This window comes from Triticum urartu, chromosome 3A, assembly GCF_056163025.1.
Source record: "Triticum urartu cultivar PI428250 chromosome 3A, HENAU_Tu73, whole genome shotgun sequence".
NCBI lineage: Eukaryota > Viridiplantae > Streptophyta > Magnoliopsida > Poales > Poaceae > Triticum > Triticum urartu.
In genome coordinates, this window is record NC_141875.1 from 711804675 (window position 1) to 711824011 (window position 19337).

At 47.1% G+C, this 19337-nt stretch overlaps 2 protein-coding genes and 1 pseudogene across 2 annotated transcripts; 2 read left to right on the forward strand and 1 right to left on the reverse strand.

The window, feature by feature from the left end:
• Window positions 1–902: 902 nt before the first annotated feature.
• On the forward strand, window positions 903–3274 carry LOC125549374 (coatomer subunit beta-1 pseudogene; annotated as a pseudogene).
• Window positions 3275–4618: 1344 nt separating this feature from the next.
• LOC125549375 (desmethyl-deoxy-podophyllotoxin synthase-like) lies at window positions 4619–16221 on the reverse strand. Its single transcript, XM_087516172.1, has 4 exons — window positions 16178–16221; window positions 14868–14957; window positions 5853–6144; window positions 4619–5233 (listed from the first exon to the last, which is right to left on the reverse strand). Exons 1-4 carry the CDS (start codon window positions 16219–16221, stop codon window positions 4619–4621), a joined length of 1041 nt encoding a protein of 346 aa, XP_087372298.1.
• Window positions 16198–17746, forward strand: LOC147982010 (uncharacterized). Its single transcript, XM_087517258.1, has one exon. It carries the CDS (start codon window positions 16375–16377, stop codon window positions 17521–17523), a length of 1149 nt encoding a protein of 382 aa, XP_087373384.1. The 5' UTR covers window positions 16198–16374; the 3' UTR covers window positions 17524–17746.
• The last annotated feature ends 1591 nt before the right edge of the window (window positions 17747–19337 follow it).

The following is a 19337-nucleotide window of genomic DNA, read 5'->3' on the forward strand; positions in this document are numbered from 1 at the left end:
GGCGGACCAAATCATCTTGAATGAGCATGCAAAGAAGTGGCTTGTGGAGAAAAAGAAGATCAATGGCCGTAGTGAGTACGAGGTGGAGAGGGCGGCTACGCCAGCAGCGACGCATGCGGCAAGGATGCAGGCAGGCGAAGTAGGCGGCCTGGATGGTAGGAGTTCCCCCGGGGGGGGGGGGGATCCGGCTTGCCTGCTCCCTCTCTATGCTCCCATCCGTGTGCTCACACTTCATCCTACGGCTGTTCTTTTCCCTTTTTCTTTTCTAATCTAATCATCTCCCCTGATTTTCAGGGGGTGGGGCTGAGTCTTATTTTCTTCCAATCAAATGAAGCAAATGAAGCCACGTATGCGGGAGCACGGATGGGAGCATGGGAAGGGAGCAGGCAAGTCTCGTGGGGGGGGGGGGGGGGGGGGGGTGGGTAAGTCGGTGATAGCGTTTCAAGGTCCGTATGATAGCGTCGCAACTCGCAACACCGTCAGCGATCCGTTCTTCAGTCGTGCCCTCGCCTTCCTCCTTCCGGATCCACCCCACATACCATGTCCATTCCAGCGTCGCAGATATCTGGCACGGCAGATCAGATCGGGATCTGGCGCAGCGACCACCGACCATGAGCGAGGAGTCGCCGTGCACCCTCCTGCTGCCGTTCTTGGACAAGAGCCCCCACCGGGCGGCCGAGGAGCTCAAGGCTGGCCTCCATGGGAGCGACGTCGGCGCAAAGGTCGACGCTCTGAAGCGCGCGGTCATGCTCCACCTCAACGGCGACACGGTCCCCGACCTCCTTGTCACCGTCGTCCGCTGCGTCCTCCCCTCCAAGGAACACATCATCCAGAGGCTCCTCCTCGTGTACCTCGAGGTTGTGGACAAGCGGGACTAAGCCTCCGGCAAGGTCATCCCGGAGATGATCCTCCTCTCCCACCACCTCCGCAACAACCTCCAGCACCCCAACGAATACATCCGCGGCGTCACGCTGCGGTTCCTCTGCCGGCTCCGCGAGCCGGAGCTGCTCCAGCCGATTGTGCCCGCCATCATCACCAATCTCGAGCACCCGCACCCTTTGGTCCGCCGACACGCGCTCTCCGCAATCTCTGTGATCTTCCGCCTGCCTTGTGGCGAGCAGCTCATTCCAAACGCGCCTTACCTTGTGGATCGTGCTCTCGCCATGGAGCAGGACCCAAGTGCACGGAGGAACGCGTTCCTCATGCTCTGCGACTGCTCGCCGGATCATGCGAACGCTTACTTGCTCAGCAACGCTGCCCGCGACGCCGAGTGGCCCAATGCCCTCCAGATGGCCGCCCTCGATTTCGTTCGCAAAGCCTACTCTCCTCGCTTCAGAACCACGTACATTGAGATCATCATGTCCCTCATCTCCACTGGCACAACTGATGCTGTTGTAGTATATGACTGCGCACGCACGCTCTTGTCTGTCTCCCGTGCACCGACCTTGATCCGCGCTGCTGTGGAAGCCTACTTCCGGCTGCTCAACTCACAAAGTGACAAGAAGGTGAGGCTTGTTATCTTGGACAGCCTGCACGAGCTGTGCACCTCACACCATTATATGATGGTCTCTTTTGTCATGGACATCCTGCACTTGCTTGCCAGAGCTGATGCTGATCAGCTGGATGACAGAGGCAAGGCTCTGAATTTGGTGCTTGGTTTGATCACCGCGCAGATTGTGGAGAAGGTCGTTTTATACCTCAAGAAGGAGGTTTTTGAGACAATGGATAGTATGCACGAGATGGCCTATGAATACTACCTGATGCTGGTGCAGGCGATACATGCCTGTGCCGTAGAGTACCCAAGTGTGGCTGGATTGGTGATGCACGTCCTCCTGGATTTCCTTGTGTATGGTGGTGACATTCCTTCAGCCTCGGATGTCATTATGTTTGTGTGTGACGTCATCGGGACCGACCCTTTGCTGCGTGTGTCCGTGATAGTGAGGCTGGTTGACTTGTTAAGTTTTATCCAGGATTCCTTCATCTGTTCATGTGCTCTCTGGATCCTTGGGGAGTACTCGTTTTCGCTATCTGAGGTCCGGAGAGCCATCTCTACCATTATGCGCACACTTGGAGATCAGCCCTTCAATGATGTCTCTGAGAACAGCGATGAATCTATTTTTGATTGCACTCCTACTAGTGGGTTGTTGGATTGCACGCATAGTCTCAGATTTCTCATTATGTCAGGTGATTTTCACTTGGCCGCCGTTGTTGCGTGTACGTTGACCAAGCTTGTGCTGAGGCTGGAGGAGGTTGAAGCAAACAAGGCATCAGCAGAGTCTTTGCTGATCATGGTGTCCATGCTGCAGCTGGGGAAGTCCTCTTACCTTCCCCACCCTATTGACAATGACTCATATGACAGAATTGTTTTCTGCGTTAGGTTGCTTTGTAGCACTGATTATGATCATGCAAGGAAGGTTTGGTTCCTGTCATGCCGCCAGAGCTTCACAAAGATGCTTGCTGAGAAGCAATCCAGGAAGAAGAATGACAAGATGAAGGTCGAGGCACAGAATGCCCATGCACATACTGATGATTCCATTGATTTCTACCACCTGGGCAGCAGGAGCGGAATGGGCCAACTTATTGAGTTGGAAGATGAGTTCCAAGATGATTTAAAGGCTGTAACTGGTGAATTCAAGGATGCAGATGATGCAAATAAATTGAACCGCCCTATTCAATTGACAGGGTTCAGTGATCCTTTGTATGCTGAAGGATTTGTTACCGTTAATCAGTACTATGATACTGTACTTGATATTACAGTGATAAACCGGACAAAAGAAACAATGCACAACTTGTGTTTGGAGTTTGCAACAGCATTTAAAAATGCAGTACTTGAGCGCTCTCCGAAGTACACCGTGGCTCCTAACGCAAGCAAGCAAATCCAGGCCAACATCAAGGTCTCTTCATCAAATGTTGGAATTATAATGACCCGCATCATTTATGAGACTTCTGATGAAATGGGGCCTTCAGAGGTGATCCTAAAAGATATGAGCATTAGCATTGCGGATTACATGACACCTGCCACATGCACTGATGTAGCTTTCCGGAAGATGTGGGCGGAGTGTCCGTGGAAAGCTAAGGTGAAGGTCAATACCGTGCTTCATGATGAGAAGGCATTTGTGAACTTTATAATCAAGTCAACAAACATGAACTGCCTAACACCATTGTCTGCGCTTGATGGGGACTGTGGGTTTGTTGCTGCCAATCTCTACGCCAAGAGTGTGTTTGGCGAGGATGCTTTGGTGAACATCAGCATAGAGAAGCAGTCCAACTCTAAGCTCAGTGGCTACATCGCTATACGTGGCTATGTCCAAGGACTGGTTCTTAATTTGATGCATACACTTATCCTTAAACAGCAGGCTACAGTTAACGCAGCCATGAGCGTGTGAGATGGGCCACAAGTATTATCGCTACCTGTATGAACGTGGCTATGTCTATGTCCATGTATTTTTCTTTTTTTATTAAACACATATGTTCAGTGTTTCGATAACAAAATAGATGTCAAACACGGAAATATTTATGAGAACTCAGTATTTTATTCATCACCGTACATATTTCAAGTACATGGATGTTAATTATATGCTCTCGTAGGAGTTTGCCTGTCTATTTGTAGAGTTCATCATGTAGAATACAACAGTGCAAAATAGATTGAAGTTTGACACTTTGATATAAGAAAAATAATCGCTAGAAGAGAGAAACATTAGCGCACAAAGGTAGCACGTAATCTTGACTTCCCAGGGGCTTAAGAGAAACATGATGCAGGGAGGCCGCCTTCCAACGCTGCCCGCATACATTTCAACAATAATTCAAACTAACTGGACAAAATTCTTTCAAACACTTCATAATTTATTCAAGTTCAGTTATAATTTACATAAAAAGGTCGACATTTCAACCGCTTAACAAAAAACTTGCAAAACCACCTAAACCCTATACCGTACGACCACCTCATAAGCGTGGCCGCCGTGCCTTGCCGCACCGCTATCGGTGTCCTCATCGTCGTCGTGGCGCCGAAGGGCCACGACAGCCTTGTCCGGTGGCTGCCTGCCGCTCGCGCAGAAACCGCTCGGTACCTCCTGCTGTGCGGTGCCGAGTGACGCCGGGTCCACTACCGACTTTGCCTTCGGAGCCCTGGCGGCGGCCTTGCCGCGATCGGCGTTGGCGGAGCGCTAAGCGACCACTCCTCGCCATCAAGACAATGGTGGCGCCTGGCAGCCGTCTCCGTGATTGATAGAGTAGAAGTGGTTCAATGGATCATAAAAAATACATGAATGAAAATTGCCCATGCGCATATCTACGTAAGTTCAACAATGGAGAAATTAATACCAAACTCAAATAGAAACGGGGATGCATGCAAAAAAATTTGGGGGGGGGGGGGGGGGGGGGTATTTGTTTTCTAACCCATTTTGTATCTCTTTAACAGATCCACGAATATAAACATGGGATATCTTTAGACGTATAGGGACATAATAAAATGACCTTAATTGCTAAATACAAAGTAGCACTCAGGCATTAACACAAATTACAGTATAAGACATATTAGTTACGTAATAGTATACTCTCTCGACCTTCGCTATAGGACGCACCCATTGGAAAATTGACATGGCAACATAGAAAAAACAAATTAAGGCACAAAAACAGTAGCTTCCAACACAAGCTCGGTCGTACGACGAACCATGATCCCATACACTTCACTCATATCAAGCTTCTCCGGGTTCCCACCATCGGGAAGCTTCCAGTCAAAGTGATAGAGAAGGCTCGCAAGAGCCATTTCGATGTTTGACACTCCAAACATCATACCGGGGCACATTCTCCGTCCAGCCCCACCTAGGAGGAACCTGAAGTCCATACCACCATAATCAACCTTTTCACTGTCAAACCTCTTGGGGATGAACTCGCTCGCGTCAGTCCAGCTCTTCTCATCCCTACCGATAGCTGACACATTCACGAACACAGTGGTGCCCCGTGGAATATCATAGCCCATGACCATTGTTTGCTCAGTGCAAAGCCTCAGCATGAGCAATGGCACCGGTGGATGCAACCTGAAGGTCTCCTTGATGACCATCTGTAGGTAGTGGAGCCGGCCATCATTGTCGGCCTCATTCACCTCGGTCTTGTCGTGGAGGACTCGGCGAACTTCAGATTGTGCGGCGGCCATTATGTGTGGGCTCCTCATCAACTCAGACATTGCCCAGATTGTTGTAGTGGCTGTAGTCTCTGATCCTGCAATGAAAAGATCCTGCTGACACACACGGAAATATGTGAGACTGAAATATCATGTAGAAAGCAAAATGTTGTAGCTAGGAGGGTTCAAAATTTTAGTAAAAGTTATGTTAATTATGGTGGGTATTGGAATATTTGTAACATTCAAATTTTGCACCATATTAACCTAATATTAAGCCAAATTTTACATTAGGAAAAATTCATCTGAATTAATTACATTTTCATCGCAAACCAAAATATTTTCCGAAATTCCTATAAGATCCCAAAATAATCTGGTGCCATTTTTTTGTTATATCATCTCTTGCCAAAAAATTCCACTACTGGAATTTTAATGGAAAACATAACTGGCGACCGTTCAATGGGAGAGAAATGCATTTCGAATGATTTTCCTGGCAGTTTTAGTTCTATTGGGAGTGACATTTTCTTTAGAACAACATGGAATTTTCTGGGAGGATAGCAGTTTTGAGCCTTCACTCCAGAAAGTGCCATGCTCTTATGAAGAAACTGCCACCCCGACCAACTAAAACTCCATCAAAATGTTTGCAAATGCCACCCCTCCCAGTGGACGGTCGCCAGATAACGGGGTCCAATTTTAAACAATTGTCTTGGGTAGTTAGTGGTGACTGGTGACTCACAAAGAGGACGCCGCTGATGTTTTCATGGGTGAGGGCGACCACGCCAATCCCGTCGTCCCTCTGGAACTGGAGCAGAGTGGTGAGTATGCCCCCCCTCTTCTCACGTCTGGCATCATTGTCCTCCTCGCCCTCCATAGCCGTTCTGTGATTGTTGATCATCGCGTCCATGATGGAGTGGATCCTCCGGTGCAGCTCCCACGTCGCCCTGAGAGGCTGGCCACCGATCGCCCGGGTGAGACGCGACGCCTCGAACAGGTCGATGAGGTTAAATCCGGACATGAGGTCCAACAGCATGTCCAGTGTTGGGGAACGTAGTAATTTCAAAAAAAAATCTACGCACACGCAAGATCATGGTGATGCACAGCAACGAGAGGGGAGAGTGTTGTCTACGTACCCACGCAGACCGACTACGGAAGCGATCACACAACGTAGAGGAAGTAGTCGTACGTTTTCCCGATCCGACCGATCCAACCACCGTTACTCCGGCACCTCCGAGTTCTTAGCACACGTACAGCTCGATGACGATCCCCGGGCTCCGATCCAGCAAAGCGTCGGGGAAGAGTTCCGTCAGCACGAAGGCGTGGTGACGATCTTGATGTTCTACCGTCGCAGGGCTTCGCCTAAGTACCGCTACAATATGATCAAGGTGGAATATGGTGGCAGGGGGCACCGCACACGGCTAAGGAACGATCTCAAGGATCAACTTGTGTGTCTAGAGGTGCCCCCTGCCTCCGTATATAAAGGAGCCAAGGGGGAGGGGTGCGGCCAGCCCTATGGAGGCGCAGGAGGAGTCCTACTCCTACCGGGAGTAGGAGTCCCCCCCCCCAATCCTAGTTGGAATAGGAATCCTCGAGTGGGGAGAGAGAGAAGGGGGCCGACCACCTCTCCTAGTCCTAATAGGACTAGGGGAGGGGGGAGGCGCATAGCCCACCTTGGGCTGCCCCTTTCACCTTTCCACTAAAACCCACTAAGGCCCATTTGGTTTCCGGGGGTTCCGGTAACCTCCCGGTACTGCGGTAAAATCCCGATTTCACCCGGAACACTTCCGATATCCAAACATAGGCTTCCAATATATCAATCTTTATGTCTCGACCATTTCGAGACTCCTCGTAATGTCCGTGATCACATCCGGGACTTCGAACAACCTTCGGTACATCAAAATGCATAAACTCATAATAACTATCATCGTAACGTTAAGCGTGCGGACCCTACGGTTCGAGAACAATGTAGACATGACTGAGACACATCTCCGGTCAATAACCAATAGCGGGACCTGAATGCCCATATTGGTTCCTACATATTCTACGAAGATCTTTATCGGTCAGATCGCATAACAACATATGTTGTTCCCTTTGTCATCGGTATGTTACTTGCCGGAGATTCGATCGTCGGTAACCAATACCTAGTTCAATCTCGTTACTGGCAAGTCTCTTTACTCGTTCCGTAATACATCATCCCGCAACTAACTCATTAGTTGCAATGCTTGCAAGGCTTATGTGATGTGCATTACCGAGAGGGCCCAGAGATACCTCTCCGACAATCGGAGTGACAAATCCTAATCTCGAAATACGCCAACCCAACATCTACCATTGGAGACACCTGTAGAGCTCCTTTATAATCACCCATTAACGTTGTGACGTTTGGTAGCACACAAAGTGTTCCTCCGGCAAACGGGAGTTGCATAATCTCATAGTCATAGGAACATGTATAAGTCATGAAGAAAGCAATAGCAACATACTAAACGATCGGGTGCTAAGCTAATGGAATGGGTCATGTCAATCAGATCATTCAACTAATGATGTGACCTCGTTAATCAAATAACAACTCTTTGTTCATGGTTAGGAAACATAACCATCTTTGATTAACGAGCTAGTCAAGTAGAGGCATACTAGTGACACTCTGTTTGTCTATGTATTCACACATGTATTATGTTTCCGATTAATACAATTCTAGTATGAATAATAAACATTTATCATGATATAAGGAAATAAATAATAACTTTATTATTGCCTCTAGGGCATATTTCCTTCAGTCTCCCACTTGCACTAGAGTCAATAATCTAGATTACACTGTAATGATTCTAACACCCATGGAGTCTTGGTGCTGATCATGTTTTGCTCGTGGAAGAGGCTTAGTCAACGGGTATGCAACATTCAGATCCGTATGTATCTTGCAAATCTCTATGTCTCCCACCTGGACTAGATCCAGGATGGAATTGAAGCGTCTCTTGATGTGCTTGGTCCTTTTGTGAAATCTGGATTCCTTTGCCAAGGCAATTGCACCAGTATTATCACAAAAGATTTTCATTGGACCCGATGCACTAGGTATGACACCTAGATCGGATATGAACTCCTTCATCCAGACTCCTTCGTTCGCTGCTTCCGAAGCAGCTATGTACTCCGCTTCACATGTAGATCCCGCTATGACGCTTTGTTTAGAACTGCACCAACTGACAGCTCCACCGTTTGATGTAAACACATATCCGGTTTGCGATTTAGAATCGTCCGGATCAGTGTCAAAGCTTGCATCAACGTAACCTCTTACGGTGAGCTCCTTGTCACCTCCATATACGAGAAACATATCCTTAGTCCTTTTCAGGTATTTCAGAATGTTCTTGACCGCTGTCCAGTGATCCACTCCTGGATTACTTTGGTACCTCCCTGCTAAACTTATAGCAAGGCACACATCAGGTCTGGTACACAGCATTGCATACATGATAGAGCCTATGGCTGAAGCATAGGGAACATCTTTCATTTTCTCTCTATCTTCTGCAGTGGTCGGGCATTGAGTCTGACTCAACTTCACACCTTGTAACACAGGCAAGAACCCTTTCTTTGCTTGATCCATTTTGAACTTCTTCAAAATCTTGTCAAGGTATGTGCTTTGTGAAAGTCCAATTAAGCGTCTTGATCTATCTCTATAGATCTTTATGCCTAATATGTAAGCAGCTTCACCGAGGTCTTTCGTTGAAAAACTCTTATTCAAGTATCCCTTTATGCTATCCAGAAATTCTATATCATTTCCAATCAGTAATATGTCATCCACATATAATATCAGAAATGCTACAGAGCTCCCACTCACTTTCTTGTAAATACAGGCTTCTCCGAAAGTCTGTATAAAACCAAATGCTTTGATCACACTATCAAAGCGTTTATTCCAACTCCGAGAGGCTTGCACCAGTCCATAAATGGATCGCTGGAGCTTGCACACTTTGTTAGCTCTCTTTGGATCGACAAAACCTTCCGGTTGCATCATATACAACCCCTCTTCCAGAAATCCATTCAGGAATGCAGTTTTGACATCCATTTGCCAAATTTCATAATCATAAAATGCGGCAATTGCTAACATGATTCAGACAGACTTAAGCATCGCTACGGGTGAGAAGGTCTCATTGTAGTCAACCCCTTGAACTTGTCGAAAACCTTTCACGACAAGTCGAGCTTTGTAGACAGTAACATTACCGTCAGCGTCAGTCTTCTTCTTGAAGATCCATTTATTCTCAATCGCTTGCCGATCATCGGGCAAGTCAACCAAAGTCCATACTTTGTTCTCATACATGGATCCCATCTCAGATTTCATGGCTTCAAGCCATTTTGCGGAATCTGGGCTCACCATCGCTTCTTCATAGTTCGTAGGTTCATCATGATCTAGTAGCATGATTTCCAGAACAGGATTACCGTACGACTCTGGTGCGGATCTCGCTCTGGTTGATCTACGAGGTTCAGTAGTATCTTGTCCTGAAGTTTCATGATCATCATCATTAGCTTCCTCACTAATTGGTATAGGCGTCGCAGAAACAGTTTTCTGTGATGTACTACTTTCCAATAAGGGAGCAGGTACAGTTACCTCGTCAAGTTCTACTTTCCTCCCACTCACTTCTTTCGAGAGAAACTCCTTCTCTAAAAAGGATCCATTCTTAGCAACGAATGTCTTGCCTTCGGATCTGTGATAGAAGGTGTACCCAACAGTCTCCTTTGGGTATCCTATGAAGACACATTTCTCCGATTTGGGTTCGAGCTTATCAGGTTGAAGCTTTTTCACATAAGCATCGCAGCCCCAAACTTTAAGAAACGACAACTTTGGTTTCTTGCCAAACCATAGTTCATAAGGCGTCGTCTCAACGGATTTTGATGGTGCCCTATTTAATGTGAATGCGGCCGTCTCTAAAGCATAACCCCAAAACGATAGCGGTAAATCAGTAAGAGACATCATAGATCGCACCATATCTAGTAAAGTACGATTACGACGTTCGGACACACCATTACGCTGTGGTGTTCCGGGTGGCGTGAGTTGCGAAACTATTCCACAATTTTTCAAATGTACACCAAACTCGTAACTCAAATATTCTCCTCCACGATCAGATCGTAGAAACTTTATTTTCTTGTTACGATGATTTTCAACTTCACTCTGAAATTCTTTGAACTTTTCAAATGTTTCAGACTTGTGTTTCATTAAGTAGATATACCCATATCTGCTTAAGTCATCTGTGAAGGTGAGAAAATAACGATATCCGCCACGAGCCTCAATATTCATCGGACCACACACATCGGTATGTATGATTTCCAACAAATCTGTTGCTCTCTCCACAGTACGGAGAACGGTGTTTTAGTCATCTTGCCCATGAGGCACGGTTCGCAAGTACCAAGTGATTCATAATCAAGTGGTTCCAAAAGTCCATCAGTATGGAGTTTCTTCATGCGCTTTACACCGATATGACCTAAACGACAGTGCCACAAATAAGTTGCACTTTCATTATCAACTCTGCATTTTTTGGCTTCAACATTATGAATATGTGTATCACTACTATCGAGATTCATCAAAAATAGACCACTCTTCAAAGGTGCATGACCATAAAAGATATTACTCATATAAATAGAACAACCATTATTCTCTGATTTAAATGAATAACCGTCTCGCATTAAACAAGATCCAGATATAATGTTCATGCTCAACGCTGGCACCAAATAACAATTATTTAGGTCTAATATTAATCTCGAAGGTAGATGTAGAGGTAGCGTGCCGACCGCGATCACATCGACTTTGGAACCGTTTCCCACGCGCATCGTCACCTCGTCCTTTGCTAGTGTCCGCTTATTCCGTAGTCCCTGTTTCGAGTTGCAAATATTAGCAACAGAACCAGTATCAAATACCCAGGTGCTACTGCGAGCTCTAGTAAGGTACACATCAATAACATGTATATCACATATACCTTTGTTCACCTTGCCATCCTTCTTATCCGCCAAATACTTGGGGCAGTTCCACTTCCAGTGACCAGTCTGCTTGCAGTAGAAGCACTCAGTTTCAGGCTTAGGTCCAGACTTGGGTTTCTTCTCTTGAGCAGCAACTTGCTTGCCGTTCTTCTTGAAGTTTCCCTTCTTCTTCCCTTTGCCCTTTTTCTTGAAACTAGTGGTCTTGTTAACCATCAACACTTGATGCTCCTTCTTGATTTCTACCTCCGCAGCTTTCAGCATTGCGAAGAGCTCGGGAATAGTCTTGTTCATCCCTTGCATATTATAGTTCATCACGAAGCTCTTGTAGCTTGGTGGCAGTGATTGGAGAATTCTGTCAATGACGCAATCATCTAGAAGATTAACTCCCAATTGAATCAAGTGATTATTATACCCAGACATTTTGAGTATATGCTCACTGACAGAACTGTTCTCCTCCATCTTGCAGCTATAGAACTTATTGGAGACTTCATATCTCTCAATCCGGGCATTTGCTTGAAATATTAACTTCAACTCCTGGAACATCTCATATGCTCCATGACGTTCAAAACATCGTTGAAGTCCCGATTCTAAGCCGTAAAGCATGGCACACTGAACTATCGAGTAGTCATCAGCTTTGCTCTGCCAGACGTTCATAACATCTGGTGTTGCTCCAGCAGCAGGCCTGGCACCCAGCGGTGCTTCCAGGACGTAATTCTTCTGTGCAGCAATGAGGATAATCCTCAAGTTACGGACCCAGTCCGTGTAATTGCTACCATCATCTTTCAACTTTGCTTTCTCAAGGAACGCATTAAAATTCAACGGAACAACAGCACGAGCCATCTATCTACAATCAACATAAACAAGCAAGATACTATCAGGTACTAAGTTCATGATAAGTTTAAGTTCAATTAATCAAATTATTTAAGAACTCCCACTTAGATAGACATCCCTCTAATCCTCTAAATGATCACGTGATCCAAATCAACTAAACCATAACCGATCATCACGTGAGATGGAGTAGTTTTCAATGGTGAACATCGTTATGTTGATCATATCTACTATATGATTCACGCTCGACCTTTCGGTCTCCGTGTTCCGAGGCCATATCTGCATATGCTAGGCTCGTCAAGTTTAACCTGAGTATTCTGCGTGTGCAAAACTGGCTTGCACCCGTTGTAGATGGACGTAGAGCTTATCACACCCGATCATCACGTGGTGTCTGGGCACGACGAACTTTGGCAACGGTGCATACTCAGGGAGAACACTTCTTGATAATTTAGTGAGAGATCATCTTATAATGCTACCGTCAATCAAAGCAAGATAAGATGCATAAAAAGATAAACATCACATGCAATCAATATAAGTGATATGATATGGCCATCATCATCTTGTGCCTGTGACCTCCATCTCCGAAGCACCGTCATGATCACCATCGTCACCGGCGCGACACCTTGATCTCCATCGTAGCATCGTTGTCGTCTCGCCAATCTTATGCTTCCACGACTATCGCTACCGCTTAGTGATAAAGTAAAGCATTACATCGCGATTGCATTGCATACAATAAAGCGACAACCATATGGCTCCTGCCAGTTGCCGATAACTCGGTTACAAAACATGATCATCTCATACAATAAAATTCAGCATCATGCCATGACCATATCACATCACAACATGCCCTGCAAAAACAAGTTAGACGTCCTCTACTTTGTTGTTGCAAGTTTTACGTGGCTGCTACGGGCTTAAGCAAGAACCAATCTCACCTACGCATCAAAACCACAACGATAGTTTGTCAAATAGACTCCGTTTTAACCTTCGCAAGGACCGGGCGTAGCCACACTTGGTTCAACTAAAGTTGGAGAGACAGTCGCCCGCAAGCCACCTGTGTGCAAAGCACGTCGGGGGAACCGGTCTCGCGTAAGCGTACACGTAAGGTTGGTCCGGGTCGTCTCGTCCAACAATACCGCCGAACCAAAGTATGACATGCTGGTAGGCAGTATGACTTATATCGCCCACAACTCACTTGTGTTCTACTCGTGCATATAACATCAAACTATAAAACCTAGGCTCGGATGCCACTGTTGGGGAACATAGTAATTTCAAAAAATTTCCTACGCACACGCAAGCTCATGGTGATGCACAGCAACGAGAGGGGAGAGTGTTGTCTACGTACCCACGCAGACCGACTGCGGAAGCGATCACACAACGTAGAGGAAGCAGTCGTACGTTTTCCCGATCCGACCGATCCAAGCACCGTTACTCCGGCACCTCCGATTTCTTAGCACACGTACAGCTCGATGACGATCCCCGGGCTCCGATCCAGCAAAGCGTCGGGGAAGAGTTCCGTCAGCACGACGGCGTGGTGACGATCTTGATGTTCTACCGTCGCAGGGCTTCGCCTAAGCACCGCTACAATATGATCGAGGTGGAATATGGTGGCAGGGGCACCGCACACGGCTAAGGAACGATCTCAAGGATCAACTTGTGTGTCTAGAGGTGCCCCCTGCCTCCGTATATAAAGGAGCCAAGGGGGAGGGGTGCGGCCAGCCCTATGGAGGCGCAGGAGGAGTCCTACTCCTACCGGGAGTAGGACTCCCCCCCCCCCCAATCGTAGTTGGAATAGGAATCCTCGAGTGGGGAGAGAGAGAAGGGGGCCGGCCACCTCTCCTAGTCCTAATAGGACTAGGGGAGGGGGAGGCGCATAGCCCACCTTGGGCTGCCCCTTTCACCTTTCCACTAAAGCCCACTAAGGCCCATTTGGTTCCCGGGGGGTTCCGGTAACCTCCCGGTACTCCGGTAAAATCCCGATTTCACCCGGAACACTTCCGATATCCAAACATAGGCTTCCAATATATCAATCTTTATGTCTCGACCATTTCAAGACTCCTCACCATGTCCGTGATCACATCCGGGACTCCGAACAACCTTCGGTACATCAAAATGCATAAACTCATAATAACTGTCATCGTAACGTTAAGCGTGCGGACCCTACGGTTCGGGAACAATGTAGACATGACTGAGACACATTTCCGGTCAATAACCAATAGCGGGACCTGGATGCCCATATTGGTTCCTACATATTCTACGAAGATCTTTATCGGTCAGACCGCATAACAACATACGTTGTTCCCTTTGTCATCGGTATGTTACTTGCCCGAGATTCGATCGTCGGTATCCAATACCTAGTTCAATCTCATTACTGGCAAGTCTCTTTACTCGTTCCGTAATACATCATCCCGCAACTAACTCATTAGTTGCAATGCTTGCAAGGCTTATGTGATGTGCATTACCGAGAGGGCCCAGAGATACCTCTCTGACAATCGGAGTGACAAATCCTAATCTCGAAATACGCCAACCCAACATCTACCATTGGAGACACCTGTAGAGCTCCTTTATAATCACCCATTAACGTTGGGACGTTTGGTAGCACACAAAGTGTTCCTCCGGCAAACGGGAGTTGCATAATCTCATAGTCATAGGAACATGTATAAGTCATGAAGAAAGCAATAACAACATACTAAACGATCGGGTGCTAAGCTAATGGAATGGGTCATATCAATCAGATCATTCAACTAATGATGTGACCTCGTTAATCAAATAACAACTCTTTGTTCATGGTTAGGAAACATAACCATCTTTGATTAACGAGCTAGTCAAGTAGAGGCATACTAGTGACACTCTATTTGTCTATGTATTCACACATGTATTATGTTTCCGATTAATACAATTCTAGTATGAATAATAAACATTTATCATGATATAAGGAAATAAATAATAACTTTATTATTGCCTCTAGGGCATATTTCCTTCATCCAGCTCCTCCAGGTACGCGTCCCGCTGCACGCACCTATCACCCACGGACGCCCTCATGACTATGCCGTTCATCATCGTCACTCGGCTGCTACGTCACACGGCTTGCGCGCAAGTACTCTTGTGCACCTACGTCACTCGGCTTGTGCGCAACCCCGCAAGGTTGTTAAGATGATTTAGTAGATGTGTCAGTATCGGTTTCATCTGCGAGAAATCCTGAGAAAAACACGATCGCCTGCCAGTGGGAGGCTTTGCGTGTTCAGCCAATCTACACGGAGTGAATCTGGAACTCTTAGTGCATTTCTTTTTCACTCTCGCCCCGGCGAAAGCACACAATGCAGATCCATGCGTGGGAGCTACTACCTCCGTCCTGGTTTATTAGTCCCGTTCGTATTTTGTGCTAAACTTTGATCATAGATCTAACTTTAAAAACATCAGTTGCATGTCATAAAAAATATATCGTTGGATTATCGTTGGATTCGTATTTGAATATAGTATCTAAGGATATTATTTTTTATGACATGCATTAATATTTTGTTAGTTAAATTTAAGATGATATTTTGACACAAAATATAATGAGGACCAATAAACCAAGACGGAGGTAGTAGTTCAATAGGCTTCTGGGTGAAATCGCCTACTTTACTTTTTATACGTCTCTTTTGAGCAGTCCTTGGCTTCTTTGTTTGATGATGACGATAGCTCTTCTCTAGCCCGTAAAAATATAGATATGGTCCATGACGGAACGGACAACGAAACTTTACGATATCTTTAAACGACAAAATGAAATGAAAAAGAAAAAAACATATAAAAAATTGAAAAAAGGATAGAAAAATTGGAAAAGAAAGAAAAGCCGGTTAGGGAAGGTTGTAGAACCTTCCCAAAACCGGATATGAATTATCTGGGCCGGCCCACTTATACACAATGGGGTGTGCGGGGGGTTATAGCTGGCAAAACGGGTCGGGCCAACTAGGCCAGCCCGCGAGCACGCCGGCATGACCCGCCATAGGCCAGGCACGGCACGGGCTTAAAGGGCCGTGTCCGGCATGTGGCACATCTTGAGCCGTGCCTGGCTTGGAGGCTGGGCATGCGAGCCGGCATGGCATGACCCGTTTGAATTCTCAAAATAGAATAATTTTTGACGTGCCTAAAATAGCACAACCAATGGATTCTCAAAATAATAATAATAAAAGCCCATCCAAAGGGGACGTGACCCAGCCCAATCGACCACTCATTGCGGAGCTTGGTTGCCCTTGCTCCGGCCGCCGCCCTCCCTCCCTCCTTTCTCCCCCAAATTCGCCCCTCCATTACCGCCCTTGGCCCTTGGCGTCCTCCTCCCCCTTGTCCCACTCCATCCCCCGGCACAGTTTCTTCCTCAGTAGAGCGAGGGGGATCTGTCCGTCGCCACCACAACACCTGTTTCTTGCCGCAAAGCCGCCACCCCGCGCCGTTCTAGATCACTGACCTGGAGAGCGGGGAGGTGGGCAGCGAGAGGCCATCGATCCACTATGGCGGAATGGGCGTCGCTTCAGCCGGACCTGATCCGTCGCGTCGGCGACTGCCTGCTGGCCACCAGCGGCGTCGATTCGTACATGGACCTCAGGGCCGTCTGCCCCAGCTGGCGGTCCGCCGTCGCCAAGCCATCTCCACTGGCCGCAGTGGCCGACCTCCGCTTCCGCCCGCGGCAGTGGGTCGTGCTCGAGGAGGGACCCCTCTTCCTCAACGTCTCCACCGGGCGCATCCGCCGCCTTGGCCTACCTCTGCTCCGCGACTACATCTTCGTCGGTGCATCCGATGGTCTCCTCATCCTCGGGGACAGGGAGCGCCCGCATGCCGCTCGTGTCCTCAACCCGTTGACGGGCGACATGCTCTGCTTTGCGGCGCCGATACCTCGGGAACCTAATGTGCTGGCTGCAGTCACCGGCTGTGAACCAACGCTCATCTTCTTTTTCCAGTATCGTGCTGGCATGTACCATAGGATATACGACGACATCCCGGCGTATTATAATCTAGAGCAAGACGGCCATGCTGTTTGCAGTGCTGATCCAACAAGCCAGTTGTGTGCGATGCAGTTCCAAGATGCACTATGCGAAGATGATGGTCTCTTCTACCTTAAAAGCATGATCACCTATGCAGGCCATGTTTACTTTCTCAACTCTGCAGCAACTTTATTCAAGATTGTCTGGAGCGGCAGCCACTGGTATGCCAAACGGATAGTAGAAACTCATTTGCAGGATGGCTGTATTTATCTCGTGGAATCTGCTGGTAAACTGCTGCTGGTTCAGGATGAACCGGAAACTTTAAGCGTTTTCAGCGTTGATGTCGAGCGGAAGGTACTTGAACCAATCGAAAGTATCGGCAGCTGGGCACTCTTCCTTTGTTTCAACAAGTGCTTGTCAGTTGATGCAGATAAGCTTCCATCGATTGAGGGCAACTGCATATACAAGTACTCTCGTAGATTCAGGGGTGATACCATGTATGTCCGGTATGACCTCAGCAACAGCAAGAAAGAATGCATCACCGGTCTCAAGGTGCGTGATCCTCAAAGTATACTAATTCCTTTTATGAAAAGTGAGACCATTCATGAAGGTCCTTTGAGCCTTGCTCAGATTCTCCTGACTGCCTATCCAAAAGTGGCTCTGCTGAGGGATCTCTAGTACTTGTTGAATTTCAAATGTTGTGCTGCTATGGTGCTACCTTGCCCTTAAAAAGTGACGAACACTAGTTGTTATGGACATGCATGTTCGAACAGACTATTTACTAGAGTGTTTGCATTGCACATTGTATGAAGACTAGTTGCATTCCTCTCTGTTTTATCTTTTCATCCAGTGTTGTAGCTCCAGAGTCACGCGCCTTCCTGATGCCCTCTGTCGTTGGTGCTTAATGACATGTTGTTCTTTTGTTGCATAGTTGTAAGTGTAGTTGTTTATACTTTGGTTCCACCACTCGGACGGTTGATCTACGACAAATATCATACATTAGGTTAGGTATTACCAGCACAAATGCATGTGCGACGGGAGAAGATTTCATCACACTCCCCTATTTTAATGAGTATGTGTTGGAAATATGAGCAAATTACTACGAGATTTAATCCGAATAAACAGAAGATAAATCATGACTACAGCAACAGAGATTAAACTAATCATGTGAACTAGCATAGCTGATAAACAGATCACATCTAGGGAACATACTAGAAACATGAATTCTACCACGATCTTGAACAGGAAGGATAGAATCACATACGGTGCAGCGGGAGCAACACCGCCGGCGTTGACGTTGTCACCCATGTCGTCGAGGACGAGGTTGCCGAGGTCGGGAAAGAAGTCGTCGTTCGCGAAGTCGTCGCTGCCAGCAGTCGCGCGAGTGTGCTCCCCAAAAACCTGATCGCCCCTCTCCCGTACAGGATCACGAGAGGCGGGGTTCCGGAGGCCTGCTGTCCCTTCTCGCGGTGCACGCCGGAAGGAGGGATGGAGAAGACTTTCTTGGCGGCGCAATGATCTGGAACGGTGGTGAGAAACCATACGAGCGACGGCGGCTAGGGTAGACATCTGCTTGACTATATAGTGCGGGCCGGGTAGGTCGTGGGAATAAACCCCACGTCCGAGTCGTCACGATCCAAAAGAATCGGAAACGGTTCAGTAATTAATGTGTCCGTTAATTATTATTAATGACTCATTAATTTTCCCGAGCAACAAAAATATAGACAACGTGCATAGCTCTGTCCTCGGCTCGGCTCAATCCCGCAACCCGCGGCGCGTCGTGACGAGCGAGGAGGAGGAGCGCGCGTGTAGGTCTTCTCTTCTCATGCTCATACAAGTGGTAGAAGAGCTCACCTTATAAAGAGGTGCAACTCTCTCTCAACTTCCGGGGTGGGACTAAACTTTAGCCTCACTCACTCCACTCACATGTGTGCATGAATGGGCCAAGAGAATTTCAGAATTTTAGTTAGGCTTTGGGCCAAAGGCCTACTAGCAAAATTCCAACAATCCCCTACAAAGTCTCATTGGCACATCTCATCATTTAGTTTCAAAACATTGTTTTATATATCGGTGCTTAGTGGAGACTGTGAAGTTGAACTTCCACTTAGAAATTTATGCTACACTAGATCACAACTTGAATAGTGGACTATGCCTTGAACTACAAGTTTTCTGTGAAACTAGTTTCACACAAATTCTTGACCGATACTGGGCTGCCGCAAGGCTTCCCCGCGGGTGGAGCGTATACGTCATACTCCAGGGCCTTTCATGAATTTATTAGAGAACACCCAATTCTCACAGACTGCGACGTTAACAGTCAAATTCATATAGGTGTGTTCCTCAGAAGATGTTCTGCAGGACAACATCTTTGCTTACCCGAATAAGCCACTTGGAATACATTAAGATAAGTATCAACCTACCATGCAGATCAGAAGAGTATTGCATCTTCACGGAGTGGGATAATTAATATAGGGATACTCTCCTCCCAGCTGACC

Bases quoted from the DNA above. Each gene is read 5' to 3' on its own strand.
- LOC125549375 (XM_087516172.1), bottom strand. From the start codon at position 16,221: ATGGAGTGGGACAAGGGGGAGGAGGACGCCAAGGGCCAAGGGCG. The intron at 14,958-16,177 runs GTAATGGAGGGG...GTGACGTAGCAG, and splicing joins GACGCCAAGGGCCAAGGGCG to CCGAGTGACGATGATGAACG. The intron at 6,145-14,867 runs AGGAAATATGCC...AACACTGGACAT, and splicing joins TACCTGGAGGAGCTGGATGA to GCTGTTGGACCTCATGTCCG.
- LOC147982010 (XM_087517258.1), top strand. From the start codon at position 16,375: ATGGCGGAATGGGCGTCGCTTCAGCCGGACCTGATCCGTCGCGTCGGC.